This window comes from Somniosus microcephalus, chromosome 14, assembly GCF_052327205.1.
Source record: "Somniosus microcephalus isolate GS21.2 chromosome 14, FLI_Smic_1.0, whole genome shotgun sequence".
Classification (NCBI taxonomy): domain Eukaryota; kingdom Metazoa; phylum Chordata; class Chondrichthyes; order Squaliformes; family Somniosidae; genus Somniosus; species Somniosus microcephalus.
Window position 1 is genome coordinate 55,196,630 of NC_141000.1, and position 25,759 is coordinate 55,222,388.

At 45.1% G+C, this 25,759-nt stretch overlaps 1 protein-coding gene across 1 annotated transcript in view; it reads right to left on the minus strand.

Annotated features, from left to right (window-relative positions):
- Window positions 1–23,503, minus strand: part of LOC147107497 (pyruvate dehydrogenase (acetyl-transferring) kinase isozyme 3, mitochondrial) — a 125,363-nt gene extending 101,860 nt beyond the window's left edge. Inside the window, exon 1 of the mRNA XM_086006570.1 lies at window positions 23,168–23,503. Coding sequence (XP_085862696.1) covers window positions 23,168–23,273 — 106 coding nt within the window. The 5' untranslated portion in view covers window positions 23,274–23,503. The remainder of the gene's footprint in view (window positions 1–23,167) is intronic.
- Window positions 23,504–25,759: the final 2,256 nt, after the last annotated feature.

The window sequence follows — 25,759 nt, forward strand, 5'->3', positions numbered from 1 at the left end:
CTAGACTTAACAGCACTAACAGAAATCAAGCTGCAAACTGGACAAAAATGGAAAATAAATATAACTACGCCTATTTAGGAGGGATATAAAAGATAAGAAAGGAGGCAGAGTGGCAGTATTGGTAAAAGAAGAATACAAGTTGTACTGAGTGTTGATGTAGACAATGAAGGGGTAAAGAGTCAAATATTTTTTTAAAAAAGGACTTGTTAAAATAGTAGGGGTGTATTACAGACCTCCAAATTGTGAGAAGGAAATGGAAGTGGAGGTTTGCAGTCAGATTAGAGGCATGAGCAGGAATAACAACATTATTATTCTGGGAGATTTTAATTATCCACTTATTGACTGGGACAAAGGGAATAAATGGAGAAAGGGGAATGGAATTGCTAAAATCTGTACTGGACTCCTTCCTCAAGCAGTATGTTATTAAACCTACAAGGAGGGAAGCATTGCTGGATCTGATTATGAGTAATACGAGAAATGAATTGATCAGGTAGATCATCTAAATGTAGGTGAGCACCTTGGAAGAAGTGACAAAAATATGGTAAGATTTAAGATCCAAGTAGAAAGGGAAAGAGTCAGTACAAAAACTAGAACACCAGATTGGATTAGGGCAGATTTTCAAAGATGAGGAGTGGGCTAGGTGAGGTGGAAGGAAAACTTGGCACACAGGATTGTAGAGCAACAGTGGGATGCTTAAAAAAAAAGATTGTAAAGGTATATTCCTTTAAAAAAATTAAATACGAGTAGTTGTAGGATACCATGGGATAAAGAGGTTAGAAACTAGGCTTTCTAATTTGCCACTAGACCTTCACTTGTACCATAAGCGATACTTGGAACCTGCCTTGTAGCAAACTGCAGGTGGAAACTCTTATCCCATCACCCTGACATACGATCTTCAGGTGAATGAATGCACATCCAACAATGCAGCATTCTGTTCATTCAACTGAAGAACAAACATGAATTTTTAGTGAACTTTTGTGTGACATCTCTTCAAGCTACTTTAATACATAGGAGGAAGAGCCAAAATTAGATTTTTGATTAATTATTAATTCTATATTTGTTGACATAACAATAAAAAAGCCACACACCACCAGCACCATACTGTACTATGTTGCTCTACACAGTGTTACACAACCGGTCATAAACCAGGTATAAAAAAAATAAAGTGAGGAATTGTCCAGCCATTTGAAAGAAAACACCCATAGGTTTACTTTAATAGACAAATTAAATGTTATATCGGGCAGAATCTGAAGTCTATATTTCTTCAATATGAAATCTGCATTTGTCTGGCCTCCTACTTCAGAATTACTTCAGTATTGAGAATATTCCTTTGACTGAAGTTTGCCAATTTATCACTCAAAATGTTTTTCTGACCAATTAAGAATATAAAAGTCATTCAATCTACAGGTCCTTTGTCATGAATTTATGATTGCTGGCCTGCTAATCCAAATCCAAAACACTATCATAGGTTATTAATGGATCAGGCATGAGGCCAAAAAGCAGCAAACTGAATTTGGATCACTAGATTTCCTTATAACTTGGGGGGGGGGGGGGGGGGGGGGAGAAAATGTGTTAATAAGGAAAAATCATTTTCTGTTATTTAGGGAATAGAATATACAGTAAATATCTTCACTGATATGGCTCCTCCCCTTGCCTAGAAACGGATGCTCTTGGCAGAAATGAATACTAGATTCCAAAAAGATACACATTTATTTTAGGCCCACAAAATCTCAGGATCATATTAGAGGTTATGAACGTATATACAAAATTAAAACTGGTTTAGTGCACTATGTACTCTAACACAGTTGTCCAAACAGATTAGCCACTAGCCACATGTAGCTAATTGGAAAGCCAGATGTGGCTCATTGCATTTTTGATTAGTAAATAAAAAATGAGTTATGCATTGTCGTTGGAAATGCGATCTCAATACTCATTTGCATGGCATATGCATGTGTACTTTAAACTTGTGTGTTCGTTGGTAAAATAGTAAGACGAAAAGCAGAGTGTGCGAGTGTTTTTTGATCATTGTGTGTGCTTTAATTCCTCTGGTACTTATTGGTTATCTGCTAAAATGGTGTGCAACAGGAGTGAAAACGCTGGCCCTCAGCACCGTGGAAACACCAGTAACATTGTATGGAGAGGGGAGCGGTCATCGTGGTCAGCTTGAATAATCGGAATAACCGCTCCAAGGCCAGCAGAAGAAAGTAAGCCCAACCAACAACAATAATAGAATTCGTCCCTTGATCACTTGTACTATAATTCTTATATTTGCATTAAATAAGGCCAATAAAATGTCAGAAGCCTAGATCTGTCTAGTTCTATTTTTACAAGCAAACATTTAGACAGAGACGGGTATATATGTTTTAATGCATATGGGTAAAGAGAAGGTAGCAAGAGGTTAAACATGACAAGATAATCTAAAAGGAATCAGGATGTGGCAAGCAAAAAAAAAAATGGAAAAACAAACCAAAAAAATCCGAACTAAAATGCATGTATATTATTGCAAAGAGTATAACAAAATTGGCCAACTGGATTCATAGATTAAAATAGCAAATGTTGACATAATAGCAGTAACTGAAATGTGACTTCTGGTGGGTCAGGATCAGCAATATAATGCATCTGGGTATAAAACTTTCAGGAGGAATGGGAAAGGAAGAAAGGTATTAATTCAAGACAATATTTAAACTCTTGTACTCGAGCGCTTTGATAGGGAAATGATCCAAACCGAATCCCTTGGGATTTAGTTTAGGAACAGCAAGAGATTGGTCACATTACTGAGAGTATAGTACAGACCATTGAACACTGATAAAGAAATAGTGGATGAAATTTGTAGACAAATTAGAGAGGTATGTGATAACAATAGATTTACAATTGTAGGATATTTAAATTATCCAAAAACAGACTGAGATGAGGAAAAAGTTTATGGTGAAAAGGATTTTTTTTGCAGTACTTTCAAGGCTCTTTTCTCAGTCAATGAGTTGTTATCCAATAAGGAAAGAAGTACCATTTGACCTGGTTCTGGGTGATAAGTAGAGCACGAAGGTTATTTAAAATGTACGGGAGAATTTCAGAAGCAATGACCATGGTATAATTAGATTCAGTGTAGGAATAGAAAAGGAAAAAAGGAGTAAGTCAGTGTCTGAGAAGTGGAGAGGGGATGGTTGATGGGACATTCAGTTGGAGAAGATCATTCTGTTCGGGTGAATAAAATCAATTTGCTGGGGAAGTGCATAATCTAGTGCACAAGAAGACATGGGCTGCAGGGTTTTGGATTTACTGGAGTTAAAAGGGTAGAGGTGTGAAGCCGGTTAGGAAGGAGTTCAAAAAGTTAATTCTATCATAATCAGAAGCAAGCATTTGAATACAGAATTTATCCTACAAGCAAAAGGAACTGCATAAATCCAGAGTTCCATGGACTTGATTGTTGCTCCTGTTCAGATGTGCAGTAAATTTTGTACTCAATAATTTACACTGACTTGTTTAAATAAATTCAATATAAAATACAAATACTGCAAGATTACTACAGGTATAATGATTTTTGATTTCGCCTGGGTTATTGTAAAACACCTTTGTTTAATGTCTCCCATTCTTTATGTAAAAGAACCTTTATCTCCTCCCTTGAAGATTTTGTCAGTCATCCTGAAAATCCCATTAGTCAGAATTAAAATGTGGGAATCATGGGCAAGTAGAGCCACAACAATCCTGTGCTTTAATAACTTGTCAGGGAGTTAAAAATTTCAACTAATTTGATGATTTTTTTGACACTGTAATTAAAAGAACACAAATAAATGTCATCAGTGGTGGCATGTAATATTACTTCTAATTACCAGTAACAATTCTGATTTTTTCCCCCCCACAAACTGCCAGTTTTAAAGCAGTTATATTTTTGCAGTGGTAATTAGTCAAAAATAGCAGTTTAGGCTAGCCTTTGACATGCTAATTAGTAGCATTGACAGAAACAGTACTGGACATCGAAAATAAGTTATGCAAACAAAACCATTGAATAAAAAACATTTCATACAAGTGGTATAAATTCTAGGGGGTCGATTTTAACTCAGGTGCGGGGACTTGTCGGGTTCCCCGAATTTGGTGTTTCCCACATGAATCTAAATGGGTGTGTGAGATTGATGCAATTTTAACTCAATTGGCCAATTGATTTCCAACGTGTGGGAACCCTTGGCGAATGAGTATTTCCAGTCAGAAAGTCGCATAATATGACGTCATCATTGCTGCTGCATTTACGGTCCACAGCAAGCCTTGCTTCTTCTGCAGGTTTCCAAGCTTTCCCCTTATGATGGCACAGGAGCCTGCAGGAACAATGGCCAGCGGGAGGGCAAGAGCTGCGCCAAAATTTGATGAGGCATCACTGCAGGCATTGCTGGATGGGGCTAGGGCCCACAGGGAGGTCCTGTTCCCTTCTTCAGGGAGGAAGAGGTATCCCAGTCAGACGAAGGCTGTGTGGCTACAGGTGGCTGGGGAAGTCAACTCCTTGGGTTCACACGGCGCACCTGGATGCAGTGCAGGAAAAGATTCCATGACCTTCATCGCACTGGAAAAGTAAGTATGAAGTTTCCATCACCCTCAATCTGATCCCCATTGCCTTTCCTCACCAGCACTCAGCTTTAGCAATCTCTTCCTCCACATCCCACTAGACACTCACATCCATGCACCCGTAGCCATTCCCTCTCTATGCTCACATTCACATAACTATTCAACCATGCAGCCCTCACACTCCCTCTCACTCTGATGCTTTGAACACAACTGACAACACACAGGGAGGGCCCTTGGTCTTGCAACCTCACTCCATCTTTGTCTCCTTCCAAGTATCAATGCTATGCAATCTCTACACTCACTCCTCACTCAAGCTCCACTTGTCTCCCTCATTGCAGGAAAAGAGAGCTCACAACAGGAGAGCGCGAGCCAGGACAGGAGGAGGGCCACCCTCATTAGCCCAGCTCACCCCCTGGGAGGAAGCCGTCCTGGAGATTGTCGGGGCTGATACAGATGTGGAAGTTGGGGAAGGACAGACAGGTGCATCCCCGCAAGCTGGTGACAAAATAGTTTTCCATCTCTCTCATTGACATTGCATGAGTCGCTGATAATGATTCTGAAGCTACATCATATGGACTTATGATCATCTGCAAAATGCAATGTGCATGTAACCTTGGCATCACATCGCGAACTCTTTCTATTACTCCCCCACAGGACCATCGAGAGCCCCCGTCCCCACTGTGCAGGAGGAAGAGCCTGAGATTCCAGACTCCTCAGAGGAATCTGCAACCTCTGAGGGCGCAGCGTCAGCAGAAATAAGCACACCCAGCACCAGCGCAGACACTCACACCTCGGGGGGGACCTTCGGGACATAGAGTAGTGTTGTCACCTGGTGTATCACAGCTCACAAGTGAGCATCAGCAGGTTGTGGAGACAGGGACAGCAGTGGAGAGTCCTCATCGGAGGGCGCAGGACTCTGCCAACTCGGCTCAGCTGCATGTCGACCCTCTGCCTCTGGGTCCATCCATAAGATCAGAGGTGATGGAACTCTGGCAGGTTTTGTCTCCAGGGTTGCGGCGAGTGTGGAGCGAATGGGGGAGTCCATAGCGACCATGAGCAGAGCCTTTGTGGAGTCAGTGGCGCATGAACGCATCAACATGGAAAGGATGGCTGCCTCCATGGTAAGGCTGGCTACCAGAGGAGAGGGTGGCTACGGTAGAGGAGAGGAGGGCTACGGCCATGGAGGAGGTTAGTTGCCAGGGTATGGAAAACATGGTGAGTGTTCAGAATAGAATGACATCTCTTGAGGAGCGATGGGCATCTATTGAACAGAGAAAACAGACCTTCATGGAAGTCCTTCTGAGTAGGACTGCCATTGCAGATACGGGTCCCCATGGCCCCCCTGATGTGCAGCAGGGTGCTCTCAAGCCACTTGCACGCACTGAGGGGGACCTGACCCATGAGAGGGAGGTTGGTGGCAGACCTCAAGGAAGTGGGGGTTCCTCTCCAAGCGCTCACACTTCCATGCCACTGCAGAGCCCTCGGTCAGAGTCCCGCCGGAGTCCACACCCAAGTGAGATAGACGTCTCAACCCCTGCACAGCCACAGGAGCAACAGACTGCTGACGAGCCCTCACAGCCTCGCCACCCCAGAGGACGCCCGCCAAAGGTGTTGAGACAGGAGCAGCAGGAAAGTGTCCAAGGAGCCTCCACATCTGCTGAAGCCACAAGGGAACCACTACGTAGGAGCATGCGCAAGAGGAAAATAAAGCACAAATAGTCACAAGGGTAGTCACTTGGGTGAAATGTTGTGTATATTGTAAAAATGCCATCAGTTGGTTCTTGTCCATAAAAATTCTGATGGCAACTGTTGCAGTTCTGGCGTGTGTCATTTTGCGAATGGGGCTTTCACATTGAGGGCTTAGGATTACTTGCAGTTGTCAGGATGCTGGTCAAATAGCTAGGAATCCGCAGGGTTTGGCCATTGTCGATGCTCAGGTAAGAAGCAGCGAGACAAAAGTGTTTGATTTACTAGGCTAAGCAAATCTGGCCAGGATGAGTGCGTTCCTAGCATCCCGGGCAGCAATGTTCTCGCGTAATGCTGCCGCTGGTTGATGGTCCTCTGCAGGATGCTCGTTTTCGCCCTCCTCCTCCTCCTCATCATCATCTGAGGAGGGTATGTGAGGAACAACTTGGTCCTCAGGAATCTGCAAGCCACGACGCTGTGCCATGTTGTGAAGTGCACAGCAAACCACGACGATTCTGGAGACCCTGGTTGCTGAGTACTGCAGGGCTCCACCTGATCTATCCAGGCATCTGAAGCGCATCTTCAGCAAGCCGATGGTTTGCTCGATAATGGATCTGGTGGAAATGTGGCTGGAGTTGTAGCGCTCCTCAGCTTCGTTGGCTGGCCTCCTCAACGGCGTCATTAGCCAAGTCCTCAGGGGATAGCCCTTGTCTCCCAAGTAGCCATCCGTGAAGTTCGTCTGGCGGCCTGAATATCAGAGGCACACTAGACTGTGCAGTATGAAGGAGTCATGGCAACTGCCAGGGTACTTGGCACAAACATGCAAAATTTCCTTCTTGTGGTCACACACCAGCTGAACGTTAAGGGAGTGGAAGCCCTTGCGGTTGACAAAAATACCTGGATTGCGATGGGGTGCCCTAAGGGCCACATGTGTACAGTCAATGATGCCCTGCACCCTTGGAAAGTCTGCCAGATGAGCTAACCCAACCGCTTGCGCCGTCACACTTGCGCGATCCTTGGTGAAATGGATATGATTGTGCACGAGGGCAAAGAGGGCATCAGTTACCTGCGTGATGCAAGTGTGTGCAGCCGCCTGGGAAATGCTGCTGATATCTGCTGATGATCCCTGGAATGAGCCTGAGGCAAAAAAGTTGAGTGCGGTGGTGACTTTGATGGCCACTGGTAAGGAGTGTCCACCTGGTCCTCTGGGCAGCAGGTCTTGCTGTAGCATTGTGCAGATGTCAGTCACTACCTGTCGCAAAAGTCGGAGCCGCCTTTGGCACTGCTGCTCAGTTATGTTGAGGTAGCTGACCCGGTGTCTGTAGACCTTGTTTGGGGGGTATCTCCTGCGCCGACGGGCTTCCATGCGCTGGCCCCTTCTGGCCTGTGCTGCCTCTGGTGGGTGAGCAGGAGCCTGTCGCTCCTGCTGCTGCTGCTGGTGTTCCTGGTTCTGCTGCTGCCATGCCTGGTGCTCGAGCTCCTCTAATGCCAAGAAGGGAAGGGAAAAAAGGCCTCCCATGCTTCTGGTAGATGCCTCAGTTGAGGAAGCGCTGGGTGAGGGTGGCGAGAGGGGTTTCCCAGGAGTTCACACTGGAGAAGTGTGTGAGGCTCCAACCTTCCACAGGTGTGGTTAAGCCTGGTAAAAGTTGCCCCAGGCCTGAAACAACAAGGTCCTGCCACCTGCAAATGATGACTGATCAAATCTCCTCTTTAATGGTGGACCCGCAGCTGATAGTCAGCAAGCCAATATCGCTCACACCAGGTTTCACAGGCGTGATTCCCACCAGGCGTGTTTTACGTGGGGAAAAGGGTTAAAATTGCAAGGGACGGTTAAAATGGCATTATAAAGGCCAATCAGTGCTGATTACCAGTCCCGCCTGTTGGAGGCGGGACTGATTCGGGGCCATCAGACACGCCTGGCTAGGTGTCAGGAACCAGGCGGGGGGGTCCCGACCCCCTGTTTTTGCGATTTTAACCCCCTGCCTCACAGCTGAGTTAAAATCAACCCCTAGGTTTGTACACTATTCCTATCTTTGTATTGAACTAAACATAGATTAGAAAAAGATGATCCAAATGTTCCCATGTTAAAAAAAATTGAAAGTAAACATCAGTTTATATTTTATGAACTAGGTATCCAAATAAATACTTCAAACCTAATCACAAAAAAACTTTATTTTTGAAATTTGTTTTTGATGTTGAAAATGATATGATCAATAAAGAGACCAACCAAATGCAAATCACCCCATAGGAGTCAGTCAGTTACCTCTTAATGCGCAAGTATATTTTACTAATAGCTCCATTATTCTGAAAGTCTTAAATGGAGCTCTCTGAACATCTTGGTGTCTCATCATCCCTTGCTGCCCAATTTAAGGTTAATCATGAATGGGGACAATGGATTGTGGCCAGCATTATCCCATTTGCAAAGTCATAGATGTAGCCCTACATAAAACATCTGCTGTTTGCCTCTACCCAGCGGAAAATGAGACAAGTGGTGTTTGTGAAACTCCTTGTTATGTGTATGGACATTAAAACACGACTAGTTTCGATGACTCGGAGTTTCTCCAGTGAGTAGCTGAGCCACACAGGAAGGTCCTAGGTTCAATCTCTGGTCTGTGCTCAATTAGCTGATCTCAGCTAGGATGACAATTAGCCTCAAAACTCCCGGGTTAGCTCTTGCTCAGATTGCTACTTATAGAAATGCAGATATTGAGCTTGGCTGTGAAGCCTCTCCAGACGCCCTCCTATGAGATCGCCTGTGAACACTCATCATAGAGGTTTACATATAAATTATAGTCACTTGGGTAAGAGCCAGCAGAACTATCCACCAGCAAGGATTCAACACCTTCAGGAGAAAAGTAAATCAGGGAGAGAAGAGGGAAAGAATACTTCTGTTCAAAACATTCCCCATTTTAAGGAATTTCATAACAGATTAAGAAGAATTTTCTTTGACTTTTTTTCTAAAAAAAAAATACTCCCAACTTGGCCATTTCAGTGGCATCACTAACGGAGCACTTCCCCACATGTCCTGAACAGGAAACAACGGGACTGTAACTTTGAACAGAGAGCCACCTAAACCTGGGAATCGATTTTCCCAATCATAGAATTTACAGCACAGAAACAAGCCATTCAGCCCAACTGGTGTATGCCAGTGTTTATGCTCCACATGAATCATAGAAACGTAGAATGATACAGCACCAAAGGAGGCCATTCGGCCATTTGTGTCTATGCCGGCTCTTTGGTAGAGCTATCCAATTAGCCCTGCTCTTTCCCAATAGCACTGTCAATTTTTTCACTTTCAAGTATTTATCCAATTCTCTTTTGAATGTTACTATTGAAGCTGCTTCCACCACTCTATCAGGCAGTGCATTCCAGATCACAACAACTAATTGCATAAAAAACTGTTTCCTCATGTCGCCTCTGGTTCTTTTGACAATCATCTTAAATCTGGTTACCAACCCTTCTGCCACTGGAAACAGTTCCTCCTTATTTACTCGATCAAAACCATTCATGATTTTGAACACCTCTATCAAATCTCCTCTTAGCCCCCTTTTCTGCCCTGAAGAGAACAACTCCAGCTTCTCCACAGAACTGTCCCCCATCCCTGGTACCATGATAGTAAATCTCTTCTGCAGAGGGTTGTCCTATGAGGAGAAATGGAGTAGAATGGGCCTATACTGTCTGGAGTCCAGAAGAACGAAAGGCCATCCCATCAAAACACACAAGATTCCAAGAGGGATCGACAGGGTAGATGGTGAGAGGCTGCCTCCCACAGGACAAGGGGTCGGCCATCCATGACCGAGATGAGGAGAAACCTCTTCACCCAGAGGGCTGCGAATCCCCGGAGTTCTCCACCCCAGAGGTCTGTGACTGTTCAGTCGCCGAGCATACTCAAGACTGAGATCGGCAGATCCTTGGACACCAAGGGATTCAAGGGATATGGGCATCTTGCAGGAAAGTGGAGCCGAGATAGAAGATCAGCCATGATCCCACTGAATTACGGAGCAGGCTCGAGGGGCCATGTGGCCTACTCCTGCTCCTATTTCTTATGTTCGTAATGCATCACTTCACTCTTCTTTGCATTAAATTCCTAATACCGACTCCTGGGGAACAACACTGTACACCTCTCTCCAGTCTGAAAAACAACCATTCACCACTACTCTCTGCTTTCTGTCTCTTAGCCAATTTTGTATCCATGCAACCATGGCCCCTTTAATGGGCAGTGTCCTAGGCCCAACCATCTTCGGCTGCTTCATCAATGACCTTCCCTCCAACATAAGGTCAGAAATGGGGATGTTCGCTGATGACTGCACAGTTTTCAGTGCCATTCACAACTCCTCAGATAATGAAGCAGTCCATGCCCACCTGCAACAAGACCTGGATGACGTTCAGGCTTGGGCTGATAAGTGGCAGGTAACATTCGCGCCACACAAGTGCCAGGCAATGACTATTTCCAATAAGCGAGAGTCTAACCACCGCCCCTTGACATTCAACTGCATCGTCAAATCACCCACCATCAACATCCTGGAAGGGGGGTGGGGGGGGGGGGGAGTCACCATTGACCAGCCACATAAATACTGTGTCACTAAGAGCAGGTCAGAGGCTAGGTATCCTGGGGCGAGTGTCTCACCTCCTGACTCTCCAAAGTCTTTCCACCATCTACAAGGCACAAGTAAGGAGTGTGATGAAATACTCTCCACTTGCCTGGATGAGTGCAGCTCCACCAACACTCAAGAAGCTCGACACCATTCAGAACAAAGCAGCCCACTTGATTGGCACCCCATCCACCATCTTAAACATTCACTCCCTCCACCACCGGCGCACCGTGGCTGCAGTGTGTACCATCTACAAGTTGCACTGCAGCAACTCACCAAGGTTTCTTCGGCAGCACCTCCCAAACCCGCAACCTCTTCCAACTAGAAGGACACGGGCAGCAGGCGCATGGGAACACCACCACCTCCAAGTTCCCCTCCAAGTTACACACCATCCTGACTTGGAAGTATATCGCCGTTCCTTCATCGTCGCTGGATCAAAATCCTGGAACTCCCTCCCTAATAGCACTGTGGGAGTACGTTCACCACACGAACTGCAGCAGTTCAAAGCGGCTCATCACCACCTTCTCAAGGGCAATTAGGGATGGGCAATAAATGCTGGCCTTGCCAGCGATGCCCACATCCCATGAACAAATTTTTAAAAATCCCATGGGCTTTAATTTTGATAACAAGTCTATTATGTGGTACTTTATCAAATGCCTTTTGAAAGTCCATATACACATCAATGGCATTAACCCTCTCCATTACTGCAAAGAACTCGATCAAGTTAGTCAAACACAGTTTGCCTTTAACAAATCCACGCTGACTTTCATTTATTGGCTCATACTTTCATTTATGAGCCTCCTCCCATCCCTGTTCATCTAACTACCAGCATAAACTTCTATTCCTTTCTCCCTCTTGTGTTTATCTAGTTTTCCCTTAACTCCTTCGATGCTATTTGCCTCAACTACTCCTTGTGGTAGCAATTTCCACATTCTAACCACTCTCTGGGTAAAGAGGGCCCTCCGGAATTCCCGATTGGATTTATTGCTGACTATCTTTTAATTATGACCCGTTGTTTTGGTCTCCCCAACAAGTGGAAATGTTTTCTCTACTTCTACCCTATCAAAACCCATCATAATCTTAAAGACCTGTATCAGTCACCACTCCATTCTGTTTATTTATTGTTGTCAAGCTTATTGGCAATTACTTTCTATTTAGTTACATCAAGTTCTTTGACCCAGTACAGTGAGCAAAATAAAATACAAAAGTAGAGTCTTAAAGAACAAATTGTATTTATATAGCACCTATAACCTAGTAAAACGTCCCAAGGTACTTCACAGGAGTATCATAAAACAAAATTTGACACCGAGCCACATGAGGAGAAATTAGGGCAGATGATCAAAAGCTTGGTCGAAGAGGTAGGTTTTAAGAAGCGTCTTAAAGGAGGAAAGAGAGGTAGAGGGGCAGAGAGGTTCAGGGAGGGAATTCCAGAGTTTAGGGCCTAGGCAGCTGAAGGCACGGTCACCAATTATTGAGTGATTAAAATCAGGACTCCTCAAGAGGCCAGAATTAGAGGATGAGAATTTTAAAAATCAAGGCGTTGCTTAACTGGGAGCCAATGTAGGTCAGTGAGCACAGGGTGATGAGTGAGAAAGTGTTTCTTGAAACTTTTAAGTACTCAATGGAACCAAATGTATTGTCTGAATAAACACCCATGATGCAGTGACATAGGTATCCCAAGGTGTCACAGCCTAACCAAATTTACAGGACATTTTTACTACTGAGTTGCTTTGAGACACTCAATGTTGGTGATGTCACTCTAGCAGAATGTGAGGTTTTTTTAAAAAGTCAACAAGAATTCTCCTTAATATATTTACTGTTTATAAAATCAGGGAGTTCTTTGAAAAAAATGTGTTCCCCTTGGACATTACCTCCCTTTTCAGATTATGGGGTAACTCAGTGGAATGTACTTTGATACGATAACCAATGCATGTCACCAGTTTATTGTAAAATAAGGGTAATGCAAACATATTTGAAATGCAGCAGCAGGGGATTGCGAGTGCGGTAATTGGGTTTTGAGTGCAGTGAGGGAAGAGGAGGCTCATGTGGAGCATAAACACCGGCATAGACCAGTTGGACTGAATGGCCTGTTTCAGTGCTTTAAATTCTATGTAACACCCCTTCATAATTTTAAAGACCTCTATCAGGTCACCTCTCGGGTCTTCTCTTTCCCAAAGAAATGAGCCTCAGCCTGTTCAATCTTTCCTGATAGTTGTCCCCTCTCAGTTCTGGTATCATCCTTGTAAATCTTTTTTGCACTTTCTCCAGTGCACAGTACTCAAAATGTGGTTCAACAAATTTAACATAACTTCTCTGCTTTTAAATTCTATTTTTCTAGAAATGAACCCCAGTGCTTTGTTTGCTCTTTTTATGGCTTTGTTCACCTGCGTCACTACTTTTAATGATTTGTGAATCTGTACCCTTAGATCCCTTTGTGAATCTATCCCATTTAGACTCTTATTTTCCAATAAGTAGGTGGCTTCCTCATTTCTCCTATCTACAGTATATTAAAATTCATTTGCCATTTACACACCCAATTTGGAAGTTTGTTAGTCTTCTTTTATTTTGTCACAGTCTTCCTCAGTATTTGATGTCATCCCCAAATTTTGATATTGTACTTCTGATTCTGGGAAGGAAGTTCTAGGATATCTGTGAAATGCCATAACCAAAAAATATAGGAAATTTCAAAAGCTGCAATTGGAGGGAAAGATTACATGACAAATTTATCACTTATTCTCAAACATCTACTAATTACCACATAAAACTTGTTTATGAAAAAAACTAAAGCTAGATTGCTTCCCATGGAGTAATGGGTGCCCTGAACTTGTGCAATATCCCATTAGCCTATTGCACATCATGTTGTACAAAAAAAAGGCATTCTGCATGATACTGCATGCAATTGTCAGCCATGATTCAGCGGTAGCACTCTCGCTAATTTGTGCACAGCAAGGTCCCGCAAACAGCAATGGTCACAAAAAGATAATCTGTTTTAGTGATGTTGGTTGGGGGATAAATTGTCCAGAACACCAGAGAGAACTCCACTGCTCTTTTTTTTTTTACGTCCACCTGAGCAGACAGACATGGTTTAACGTCTCATCTAAAAGACAGCACCTCCGATAGTGCAGCACTCACTCAAGACTGCACTGACGTATCAGCTAGATTATGTGACCATGTCTCTTGTGGGCTTGAACTCACAACCTTCTGACTCAGAGGCGAGAGTGCTAATACTGAGCCACGGCTAACACCAATAAAGTCATATACAGTTTTATATTATATATACACATACACATACACAAAGAAAGATATTGGTTGGAGTTTTGCAATTATGTGCTCACCAGACCCCAATATCCCTGTCTATTAAAACCAATTAGAGGAGGTGGGGGAACCTTGGGTTGGCGAGTGCACGACTGGCATATCCCGGACATTGAATTTAAAGTCAAATTGCATCATTGTATTTCCATTAAAATATCTAATGGGTATCCTTTAAAGTGTTGATCAGGTCCTTTGAAGTGGCATGCATATGCAGAGAGTATTTCTGTAACACATATGATACAAAATATTGCAGGACATGGCCAAGAACAGTAAAATATTACCAGGCCATTGAGCATTCCATGGCCTTTTACTGTAGTGATACACTGATGTGAGACACTGCGGTTATATACTGATTTGTAATATATACAGGCGATGCTATTTCCATGGGCCTCTATTATGAAATAAAACCGCATCACTTGTCATTGAAATTGCATGATCCAGTGGCCTGGAATTTGCTGCCAGCGGCGAAGCAAAGGCTTTCGCTGTTGGCCCCGAAGTAAGTTTCCCACAAAGATCTCGCGATCTCTGTGGCAAGAAGTTTGGCTTTTCCAAAATGCAATTGAAATCAACATAGTTTAATGGGAATCCCACAGAGCGAGCTGCTGTGATGTCAACAAGCTGTCTAAGCAGCCAATCACAATGCAGAATTCTCAAGAGACAGGGAACCAGGAAATGGAAAACACTAATAAATCAATCACTTTTTAAAAAATTTACAGAGAGCGAAATAAAGAATGGGACATACACATTGGGTTATGTTCTTGCCATGGAGGGAGTGCAGTGAAGATTCACCAGACTGATACCTGGGATGGCAGGAATGACGTATGAGGAGAGATTGGGTCGATTGGGCTTATACTCGCTGGAGTTTAGAAGAATGAGAGGGGATCTCATTGAAACTTATAAAATTCTAACAGGACTAGACAGACGAGATGCTGGAAGGATGTTCCCGATGGCCGGGGAGTCCAGAACCAGGGGTCACAGTCTAAGGATAAGGGGTAAGCCATTTAGGATAGAGATGAGGAGGAATTTCTTCACCCAGAGAGTGGTGAACCTGAGGAATTCTCTACCACAAAAGGCAGTTGAGGCCAATTCATTAAATATATTCAAGAAGGAGTTAGATATATTTCTTAAGGCTAAAGGGATCAAGGGATATGGGGAGAAAGCAGGGACAGGGTACTGAGTTTGGATGATCAGCCATATTGGGGTCAAGGTAGAAGCGTTCACGTCGCGGCCCTGCTTCAACCAATTCTACCACCACCACGCACAGCAAGTCGTGGATACATCGATTTCGTACCGCTAGTTTGATCAAGTACCAACATCATGCCTGAAGACGGAAGTAGTCGTCGATGTCAGAAACACGGGTCTTTTTCAAGACCGGCATTGACTGTTATATCTGCTAACGTTGAAGGGTTCTCTATAGCTAAACAAAACATCCTCGCTACATTATGCAATGAGTTGGAGTGTGATGTCCTCTGCCTGCAGGAGACACAGAGGAAGTGAGAACAACCGCCCAAAAATACCAGGAATGGTCCTGGCTATTGCAAGACCTCATCGACAATATGGCAGTGCTGTATTTGTTAGAGCTGGTTCAGTTGTTGAAGCCACTTCTAAAACAGAGGAGGACAACATCGAAATTCTAACCGTAGAGCTGAGCAAAGTAGTAGTGACCTCAGTGTACAAGTCACCTGGCACAGATTTCAACTTCTCTAACCCTGTACCCAACCTGCACAATAAACCACAGATCATCATTGGAGACTTTAATAGCCACAGTACCCAATGCGGGTACAAGGAGACTAACAACGATGGAGAAGCAGTCGAAGAATGGATGGACGCTAACCAGCTTAGTCTCATCCACGATCCTAAATTGCCAGCCTCCTTCCACAGTGCCCGCTGGAAGTGTAGGTATAATCCAGATCTTGCCATTGCCAGCAACGACATTGCTGGCCTCTGCAAGAAGCTTGTCACAGACCCAATACCACAGACACAACACCATCCTATTGGCATCCAGGTAAATGCAGCAGTGTTACCAACCATCGTACCATTCAAAAGGCGCTTCAACTTCAAGAAGGCCGATTGGAACAGTTTCACACGAGCACTTGACCGCAAGGTTAAACGCATTAAACCACTACCTGAGCACTACAACCTCTTTGCAAAAGCTGTCCAAAAAACAGCTAGAAGGAAGATCCCCCGAGGTTGCAGAGTACACTACATCCATGGTCTCACCAAGGAGAATGCTGAACTCTACTGGGAGTATGTCTCAATGTTTGAATCTGACCCCTTCTCAGAGGAAACAATATCTACCGGTGAGAGGGTGATGTTAAGTATCTCTCAAGTACGTCAAAACACCTGGAACACCTTGATAGAGACAACAGATCTTACAAAAAACAGCAAGAAGACATGGTCTCTCATACGCAAACTTGGAGGTGATCCCAAGAAAGCTGCCCAACATCCAAATGTGTCTGCTAACCAAGTTGCACACCAGTTGCTCCTAAATGGAAAAATCAACAAGAAACAACCAAGAGCACAACTAGATAGAAAGAAGTACAGCGATGATCCTGGCTTCACTAGACCATTCACCATGGAAGAGCTGGAAACTGGTACATCTAATCTAAAACACGGGAAAGCAATTGGTCTTGACAACATGTCAACGGAGCAGATAAAGCATTTTGGACAGCAAGCAAAGAAGTGGCTCCTACAATTGTTCAACCACTGTCTGGCAACACACAAGCCACCTAATATCTGGCAGAAGGCACATGTAATAGCACTATTAAAGCCTGGAAAAGATCCCTCAGATCCTAAGAGTTTTCGGCCAATTTCACTGCTTTGCCACACCTATAAGCTGTTTGAACGCCTGATACTCAATAGGATAGCACCAACTGTAGATGAGAAGATCATTCCAGAGCAAGCAGGTTTCTGCCCAGCAAATCAACAACAAGCCAACTGCTCAACCTCACACAACACATCGAAGATGGTTTTGAGCAAGGGATGGTAACAGGTGCTGTTTTTGTAGACCTGTCAGCAGCATACGATACAGTGAACCATAGACGTCTCCTCTGCAAGATTCTAGAGATGACAAAAGACATTCACTTAACAGAGCTGTTAGAAAGCATGCTTCAGAATCGCCGGTTCTATGTTGAACTAGGTGGGAAGTGCAGCAGGTGGCATATTCAGAAGAATGGTCTTCCTCAGGGAAGCGTGCTTGCACCGCTGCTGTACAACATCTACACGAATGACCAACCTATAGACGGTGTCACACACCGTTTTATATATGCTGATAACTTATGTGTCACTGCCCAAAGCACTGATTTTAACACTGTGGAGAAAACGCTTTCTGAGGCCTTGGAGGGACTAAAATCCTACTATGAAGAAAACCACCATCGCGCAAACCCATCAAAGACGCAAGTTTGTGCACTTGGGTATTTTATGCAATGTTCATGTAAAGTTTCTGTTAATATGGTGTCAAACATTGAAACCTTTATTTTCAACACTTTGCATTCTTGGACAGATTTGTGTGCACCTTTGGAAATGGTTTAGTGAGTTGCAGTGAATGGTGAGACATAACGGTACCCCCCACAATGGTCATGAGTGTGAAAGGAATGGCTTGGGCAATGCAGGGATGCTTTATGGTGTTGGTGTGGGGTGGTGTCAACCTGGCACATCATGTGGCAGCCAGGGTGCACAGCGTCAAGTGAAGTAAATCTGGCCATGGTGAGACCATCCCTGGCCTCCTGGGCAGCAATGTGCTTGGGTGCTGATGCCCTCTGTCCTGTGCAGCATCAGTTGATTGCGGAGAAGGTTGGTGTTGTTGTTGGTGCTGCTGGTGTGCCTGGTGCTGCTGGTGTTGGGGCTGATCGTGGTGGGATTCTGAGGGCCAGGGTGAGAGAGCATACCGTCAATGGTGAGAGAATTCTTCCAATGAGATGAGAGGTTAGAGAGTGGAAAGTGGAAAGCCTGCAGAATGTGTGCTGCAAATGGAGTGAGAAAAAGCTTCTGCCTGAGGAAAGTAAATACCAGTCAGGTGGGAGCTTTAATTGTACTTTTGAAGCTGTCAACTCATCAGCTGATTCAATGGCCACTAAACTCCTGCCTCAGCTTGACAGATGTGGTCCATGACCAGTGTGGACCCCGTGGGTGAGCTGTCAAATGCAAAAGGTAAGCTGATAATCATTCTTAAGTGGCTCTAAACAAGCCACTAATTACCCAAATTGGGTCGCCCGCCGCTGCCTGTCGGGTCTGCTCAGTGCTGACAGATCAGATATCGGGAAAGGCACATGGCAGCGGGTCGATAATGGGGTCCCGACCCGCTGTCAAAAATATCAAATTTCCCATCCGACCCGCCACCAATCCCGCCCACTGACTCCCCAGAAAATTCCGGCCTGAGTTTCTTCTGAATGGATCAGCAAAGATGCATCAAAGGGCCTCCCTCACCCACATGTATTTTGCGATCCCAATTTCTTGATGGTTACTTCCATGGGTATGGTAGTCCACCTCACTTCCTTCTGCATCCCCTCCTGGAAAAATTTTTCCAAGTCACCTACAACTGCACTTTCAAACTCCCAATTGTCTACCTTTTGGTTCTCCATTCAACATGATATTTCTGCAGCTGTCGGCTTCAACCACTCCCTCACCTCCACCTTTGATGTTCTTATCCCCAGTAAACCTTTGCTCTCTCACATGCTGGTCATTATCCCTGGTATGGCCACCCCCACCCCCCAATCTTCACTCCCTCAAATCCAAACTTGAGCATATGTGGCACACAACTGTTTTAGCCATCCATCACCCGATCTGGCTGGACCACGTCAAGCGCTATCAGGCCTTGGTCTCCTCTGCCAAAACAGCTCACGACTCGAGGATCATCCTGGAAAGCAAACATAACCTTCTCTTCTCCTCCTTAAACTCCTCTCCTCTGCCCCACCACCATCACCTCCAACAAGTGTGAGGAGCTCTTGGACTTCTTGGCACTAAGATTGAAACCATCTGTTCAGCAGCCTCTCCCACAGCCCCACCCCCCGATGCTAGGTCCCCCCTCCCTCATCCACGTCTTTCTCTAGTTTCTTTCCTATCTCCACTCATTCTGTCCAGGCTCACCTTGTCCACGAGATCCACCACCTGCTCCCTTGTCCCCATTCCCACTAAACTGCTGATCATCTGACATCCCTACCGCACCCCCCACCCCCCAATGCTAGCTGACACTGTAAATGGTTGCCTCTCCATAAGTGCTACCCATCCCCCTTTCCTTTCAAAACCACCACCATCACGCTCCTCCTCAAAAAAACATCCTTGGCCCTTGCAAACTACTATCCCAGCTCCAACCTCCCTTTCTTCTGTAAAGTCCTCAATCGTGTTGTCACCTCCCAAATCTGTGCGCATTTTTCCCACATCTCCATGTTTGAATCTGTCCAAGCAAGTTTCCATACCGCCACGGCACTGAAACTGTCCCAATCATAGTCACAAATTACATCTTCTGTGATTATGATGGTGGTACACTATCTCTTCTCATCCTCTCTGCAGCCTTTGACATAGTCGCACACACCTTTCTCCTTCAATGCCTTTCTTTATTGTCCAGCTCAGGGGTTCTGCCCTCGCGTGGTTTGATTGTTACCTGTCCATTTGTAGCCACAGCATCTCCAACAATGGCTTCTCTTTCCACCCCAACACCGTTATCTCCAGAATCCTTCAAGGATCTATCCTTGATTCCCTCCTCTTTTTCCGCTATATATATTCTTCCTATTTCTCATCTACATGCTGTCCCTCGGTGACACCATCCGATGACACAGCATGGGTTTGCACATGTACGCTGATGATATCCAGCTCTACTTCTCCTCCACTTCTCTCGAACCCTCCACTGTCTCTATATTTGTCTGACATCCAGCACTAGATGAGCAGAAATTTCCTCCAATTAAATTTTAGCAAGACTGAAGCCATTATCTTCAGTCCCCGCCACAAACTCCGTTCCCTTGCCACCAAAACCATCCCTCTCCCTGGCAACTGTCTGAGGCTGACCAACTCGATTTGCAACCTTGGTGTCATATTTGATCACGAGTTGAGCTTTCTACCTCATATCTGCTCCATCACCAAGACACAGCCCATTTCCACCTCTGGAACATCGCCCATTTCCGCCCTTGCCTCAGCTTATCTGCTGTTGAAACTATCATCCATACTTTTGTTACCTCTAGACTTGACTATTCCAATGCACTCCTGGCCGGCCTCCCTAGTTCTACCCTCCATAAACTTGAGGTCATCCAAAACTCTGTTGCCTGTGTCCTAACTTGCACCAAGTCCTGGTCACCCATCCTCCCATTGGGACCTACATTGGCTCCCAGTTAAGCATCACCTCGATTTTAAATTTCTCATCCTTGTTTTTAAATCCCTCCATTCCCTATCTCTGTAATCTCTTCTAGCCCTACAATCCTCCGAGATCTCTACGCTCCGCCAATTCTGGCCTCTTGAACATCCCCGATTTTAAATCGCTCCACAATTGTCAACCATTCCTTCAGCTGCCTCGGTTCAATACTCTGAAATCCCCTCGCTAAACCACTCTGCCTCTCTACTTCTCTTTCCCCCTTTAAGACGCCCCTTAAAACCTACCTCTTCGTCTGCCAACATCTCCTTATATGGCTCGGTGTCAAATTTTGTTCTTGATAACGCTCCGGTGAAGCACCTTGGGACGTCTTACTACGTTAAAAAGGTGCTATATAAATGTAAGCTGCTGTTATTATATGGTGCCCCATTGCGACATCTTTCTCCTATTGTGGATGAGCAACAACTTTTTCCAGTTAAGCACTGGGAGAATCAAAGCCATAAACTTTGGCCCTGACCACAAACTCTGTACCCTCGCCTCTAATTCCATTTTCCTCTCAACCAGTCTCAGGTTGAACCAGACTGTTTGCAACCTTGGTGTCCTATTTGACCCCGAACTGAGCATCCGACCCATTATCATATCAATCACAATGACCACCTACCTCCACAACACTGCCTATCTCTGTCCCTATCTCAGTCCATATCCTGCCAAAAAGGAGCTGGACTAGCTATGCAGAGGTCATAAGTTCAAATCTGACCTTGGCAAGTTGAGCTCAATTTGTAGTCCCACAGAATGTGGCTGAATCTTAATGCCCTCTGAAGAGCCCCCCCGCCCTGCCAAATCTTCTGAGAGTAACTAGGGGCAAGCAACAGGCCATTCAGCCCCTCAACCTGTTCTGCCATTCAATGAGATCGTGGCTGATCCGTTTTTAAACTCCATCCACCTGCCTTGGCTCCATATCCTTTTGTTCCCATGTCTAGTAAAAATCTATCGATCTCCAATTTAAAATGATTAATTGTGCTAGCATCTACTACTTTTTGAGCAAGTGAGTTCCACACTTCTGCAACCCTTTGCATGAAGAAATGTTTCCTAACTAATCTCCCCTCATAATCTAACTCTTGGAGCCCTGGTACTCTTTTGATTGTACCAAAAAAAAAAACAAATTGGACTGTAAACAAAAGTTCAACTAAAACTTAACAAATCAAATTAAAATTTGGAGCTCTGGTAACATTCTGGTGAATCTGCGCTGCACTCCTTCCAACGCTATAATATATTCTTTCGAAGGTGCGATGCCGAGAACTGGACACAGTACCGATGTGGTCTAGCCAGGGCTTGGTATAGCTGTAGCAAAACTTCCTCCCATTTATATTCTGGCCCTCTAGTTATAAAGGCTAATATTCCATTAGCCTTTTTGATTGTTTTTTGCACTTGACAACTATATTTTAGTGGTGATCTGTGTACCTGGACCCCTCTCAATCTCTTTGGACCTCCACTGTTCCTAGCTTTTCACCATTTAAATAATGCTTGGATCCATCCTTTTTTGGTCCAAAATGGTGACCTCACACTTAATCCATCTGCCACAGTTTCACCCACTCACTTTATCAATATCACTTTGTAATCCTGTCTACACTATTCACTATACCACCAATCTTTGTGTCATCAGCAAACTTAGATTTATGACTCTCTATTGTGTTATTCAAGTCATTAATAAATATAGGGAATATTTGAGGCACCAGCACAGGAACATCCCACGAACAAATCAAGTAATAATGCCTAAACGATAAATCCCAAATGTTACCGCTCATCAAACCATATGGTGGATTACTTTCCCAAATCAGATAAGAACTGGGGACTTCATCACTCGGCCAGGATTTCCTACAAGCAAATAGCAGCCCAAAGTTCACTTTGCACATATATTCTGAATAATAACACACTCTTGGGCACATTGCAAACTGTGCAACACAGTTTGGAGTTAAGAGAATATTGATAAATTACTGGAACAGTTTACTTATTATTCATGACAAAGCATGAATACGGTATCCCCCAGGTACTACTGCCTTAGGATCCAGTGCCAACTTCTCCCGAGGGTCATAAATTTTGGTCTGAAGCACATACTGGCTTCAATTAAAAACTAGTTTCTATTCCGCATTACAAAAGTTCCACAATGTAGTGCATCAGTTTGCTATAAAGAGACTCGTGACCTTCATGTCGCGGGAGTGGAAGTGGCGGGGCCATATTGTGAAACCAGTAAAATAACGCATTTTACGAACGTAATAATTATCTTTTAACGCTACGCTGCATTGGATCTCCATTTTAAAAAAAACTTTCCCTTTGTGGATGTGCAGGATCACTTTTCCGCTCCCACAAGCTTTCAGCAGGCCCGGGGCGGAGGTGTGATGTGCCGGAGACACACTTCTTTCACCTGCTGCACGGACAGCAGCTCCTCCGGCCACTCGCCAGGTCTTCCTCTCCCACTGAGGGCGCCTCTTCTGACTTTTAATCTACAGTGTAAGGAACGGGCACCGAGGAGACAAGTTGCCAGGGAACGAGCTGCAGCCATTAAAAGGACTAACAGCAGAGGGGCAGCACCTTCCGCTCCAGAGCCGACACACAATAAACATCCCGCCTATCTCTGTGCATCGAGCCGCCCAGCACATCTTTAGTTCCAAAACAACTCAACAACCGAACCCGCGCCCGCACACACAAAATCACAAACTCTTCAACTTACCGAAATCCAGGAATTGCTTTATTGATAAAGGAGAAGGCGAGAACCGAGAATAATATTCGACCTGCTTGGGAATGGGGTTTTTCATGAGAAACCTGTAAAGCCGCATGATGATGATGATGCTGCTGCTAAAATATTGTCAAGCTTGCTGTTTTGACGGATAGGAACATTTACAAAGCGAGGATCTCCGAACGAATCATTTAACTGAGTGCCGCTGATGTCAGCCGGGCCCGCTGGGTCACCGAGCAGTTTGTTCTCCCCTCACACACACTCTCTCTCTCTCTTCCGTCACACGCTCTGCTCCTTCGCGTCCGCATTACCGGCGGCAAGCCCCTCCTACACACTCCCCCGCCCTCTCCTCCTCCTCTTCTCGCCTCCCCCTCTCCTCCTCTCTCTTCTCCTCCCTCCTTCCCCTCTCCGCGGGTGGGCGAACTGGCGTTCGTTTTCTTTTTGAAAATAAACTGGCAAGGTTACAACTGCCGGTCGCGTGAAGTTCCCTAGTAAATAAAAAGTGACATCTGAGACCAGGCGTTCAAGCTAACGTCTTTCCATCTTTTCTGTTACTGATTATAGTTACTTTATAGATATCCATTTTATCTTTGATTTTCCAAAGAGTATGTGTGGGGTTTGTGGGCCGGGGGATTGTATTCGGGCAATGCGGACGTGATGGAGAGGATGTCTCCACGCTTGGCAACGTTCAGGAATGCACGTTGCTGTGCCATCCGGGCTGATACTCGGAAATGTGAGGCGGGACTCTAGATAGCAAATACTCTCAAAGTGCCTTTCACTTTTAAAACGGATGCAAGTCAGGTCATCCAGAGGTTCCTGCTCGTCAACGCTCAGTTTCTGGTTCTGCTACAAGTACTCTGCCCAGAACTTGACTCAGCCTTCACTCACCCAGACATGTACACAAGAGCTGAATCATAGAAATTTACAGCACAGACGGGGCCATTCGGCTCATCTTGCCCAAACTGGCCGACAAAGAGCTATCCACCCTAATCCCACTTTCCAGCTCTTGGTCTATAGCCTTGTAGGTTACGGCACTTCAAGTGCATATCCAAGTGCTTCTTAAATGTGATGAGGGTCTGCCTCCACCACCCTTTCAGGCAGCGAGTTCCAGATTCCCACCATCCTCTGGGTGAAACAATTTCTCCTCAAACCCTCTAAACTTCTGACCAATTACTTTAAATCTATGTCTCCTGGTTGTTGACCCCTCTGCTAAGGAAAATAGATGCTTCCTATCCACTCTATCTGTTGTGTATGTATGTACCTTTAAGAGAGAACTGCTTTTATACTGTAGTACCGGCAGTGACCACACCTGTATATAAAGCCGTAGCAGGCTTCTGTACTTTCAGTTCCAGCATACCCTCTGTTCAGTAAACACCTGTCATTACCGTTCTCCTGCAGTCTGTGTGTTATTGATACGTGGACACTACAGTGGCGACGAGCAGGTTCGAACTCACCTGCAGTACTGCATCACCTCACGGGGATCCATCCCTGAAAAGAAGTTTCTTGGAGGTCGAAGCCAGAGCAACGGGCGTCGACCATGGGCAACCACCCAGTGATCCATCGGAGTTCAGTGAATCGCAGGGGAAGCTGTGGAGAGCTGGGCTTGGCTCCCCAGTCAAGGTGTTCCAGCAAATCGTGCTGGTAGCAGGTAGTGCGCTGACCCTTCCGGACTGCGGCGGGCTTGAGCTCGATCGAGCGGCTCTGCAAGGGGGCCGTGCAGCGTCGTCGGGAAGGAAAAGAGAGAGAGAGGGTGGAGCGCACAGGGCGCGGTCGGTGCTCAAGAGCCGGGCAGCGTTAGAGAAAATAAAAAGAGGAAGGAAAAGAGACGCGCAGTGGACAGCGTCGAAGAAGAATAAAACTAAGGAATTTAACTAACAAAAGAGAGATGCACTGAAGCCGCGGGGCGCCGCCATTACTATTTAGAATGCTAGGAGCAGCATTGGCAGCAAGGGGAAGAAGGAAAAGTGCAGAAGGCGCCATTTTAAACCACCCAAGATGCCGAAGAGTGGCAGTATCACTGCTTTCGACAACGAAATAGAAGACTGGACCACGTATGTGGAAAGAATTGAAGTGTACTGCAAGGCAAATGGTGTGGCCGATGAAAAGAAGGCGTCGGTATTATTAAATTTGATGGGCGCGAGAACGTACGGCCTATTGCGGAATTTAATTACCCCAGCTAAACCAATGGAGAAAAGCTTTGAAGAGATTGTCAATATCTTACAGGAACATCTAAGCCCTACACCGCTGCTGATAGCAGAAAGATTCAAGTTCCATAAAAGAAACCAGCACAAAGATGAGAGTAATGCTGACTATCTTACGGAACTACGCAAGTTATCGAATCACTGCCAGTTCGGAGCAGGACTGGCAGATACCTTAAGGGATAAGTTTGTCTGCGGGCTCCAGAGTGAAGGAACCCAGAAACGACTATTTTCGGAAAAGGACCTTATGCTAGAAAAGGCTTTCAGCATGGCAGTATCTTACGAAGCAGCAGCACGGGGAGCTGCGAAAGTACAACAGAAACCGTGAGAATATAGCACCAACGAAATGGCATATGGAGCAGAAAAGTGCTATCGCTGCGGCAGAACA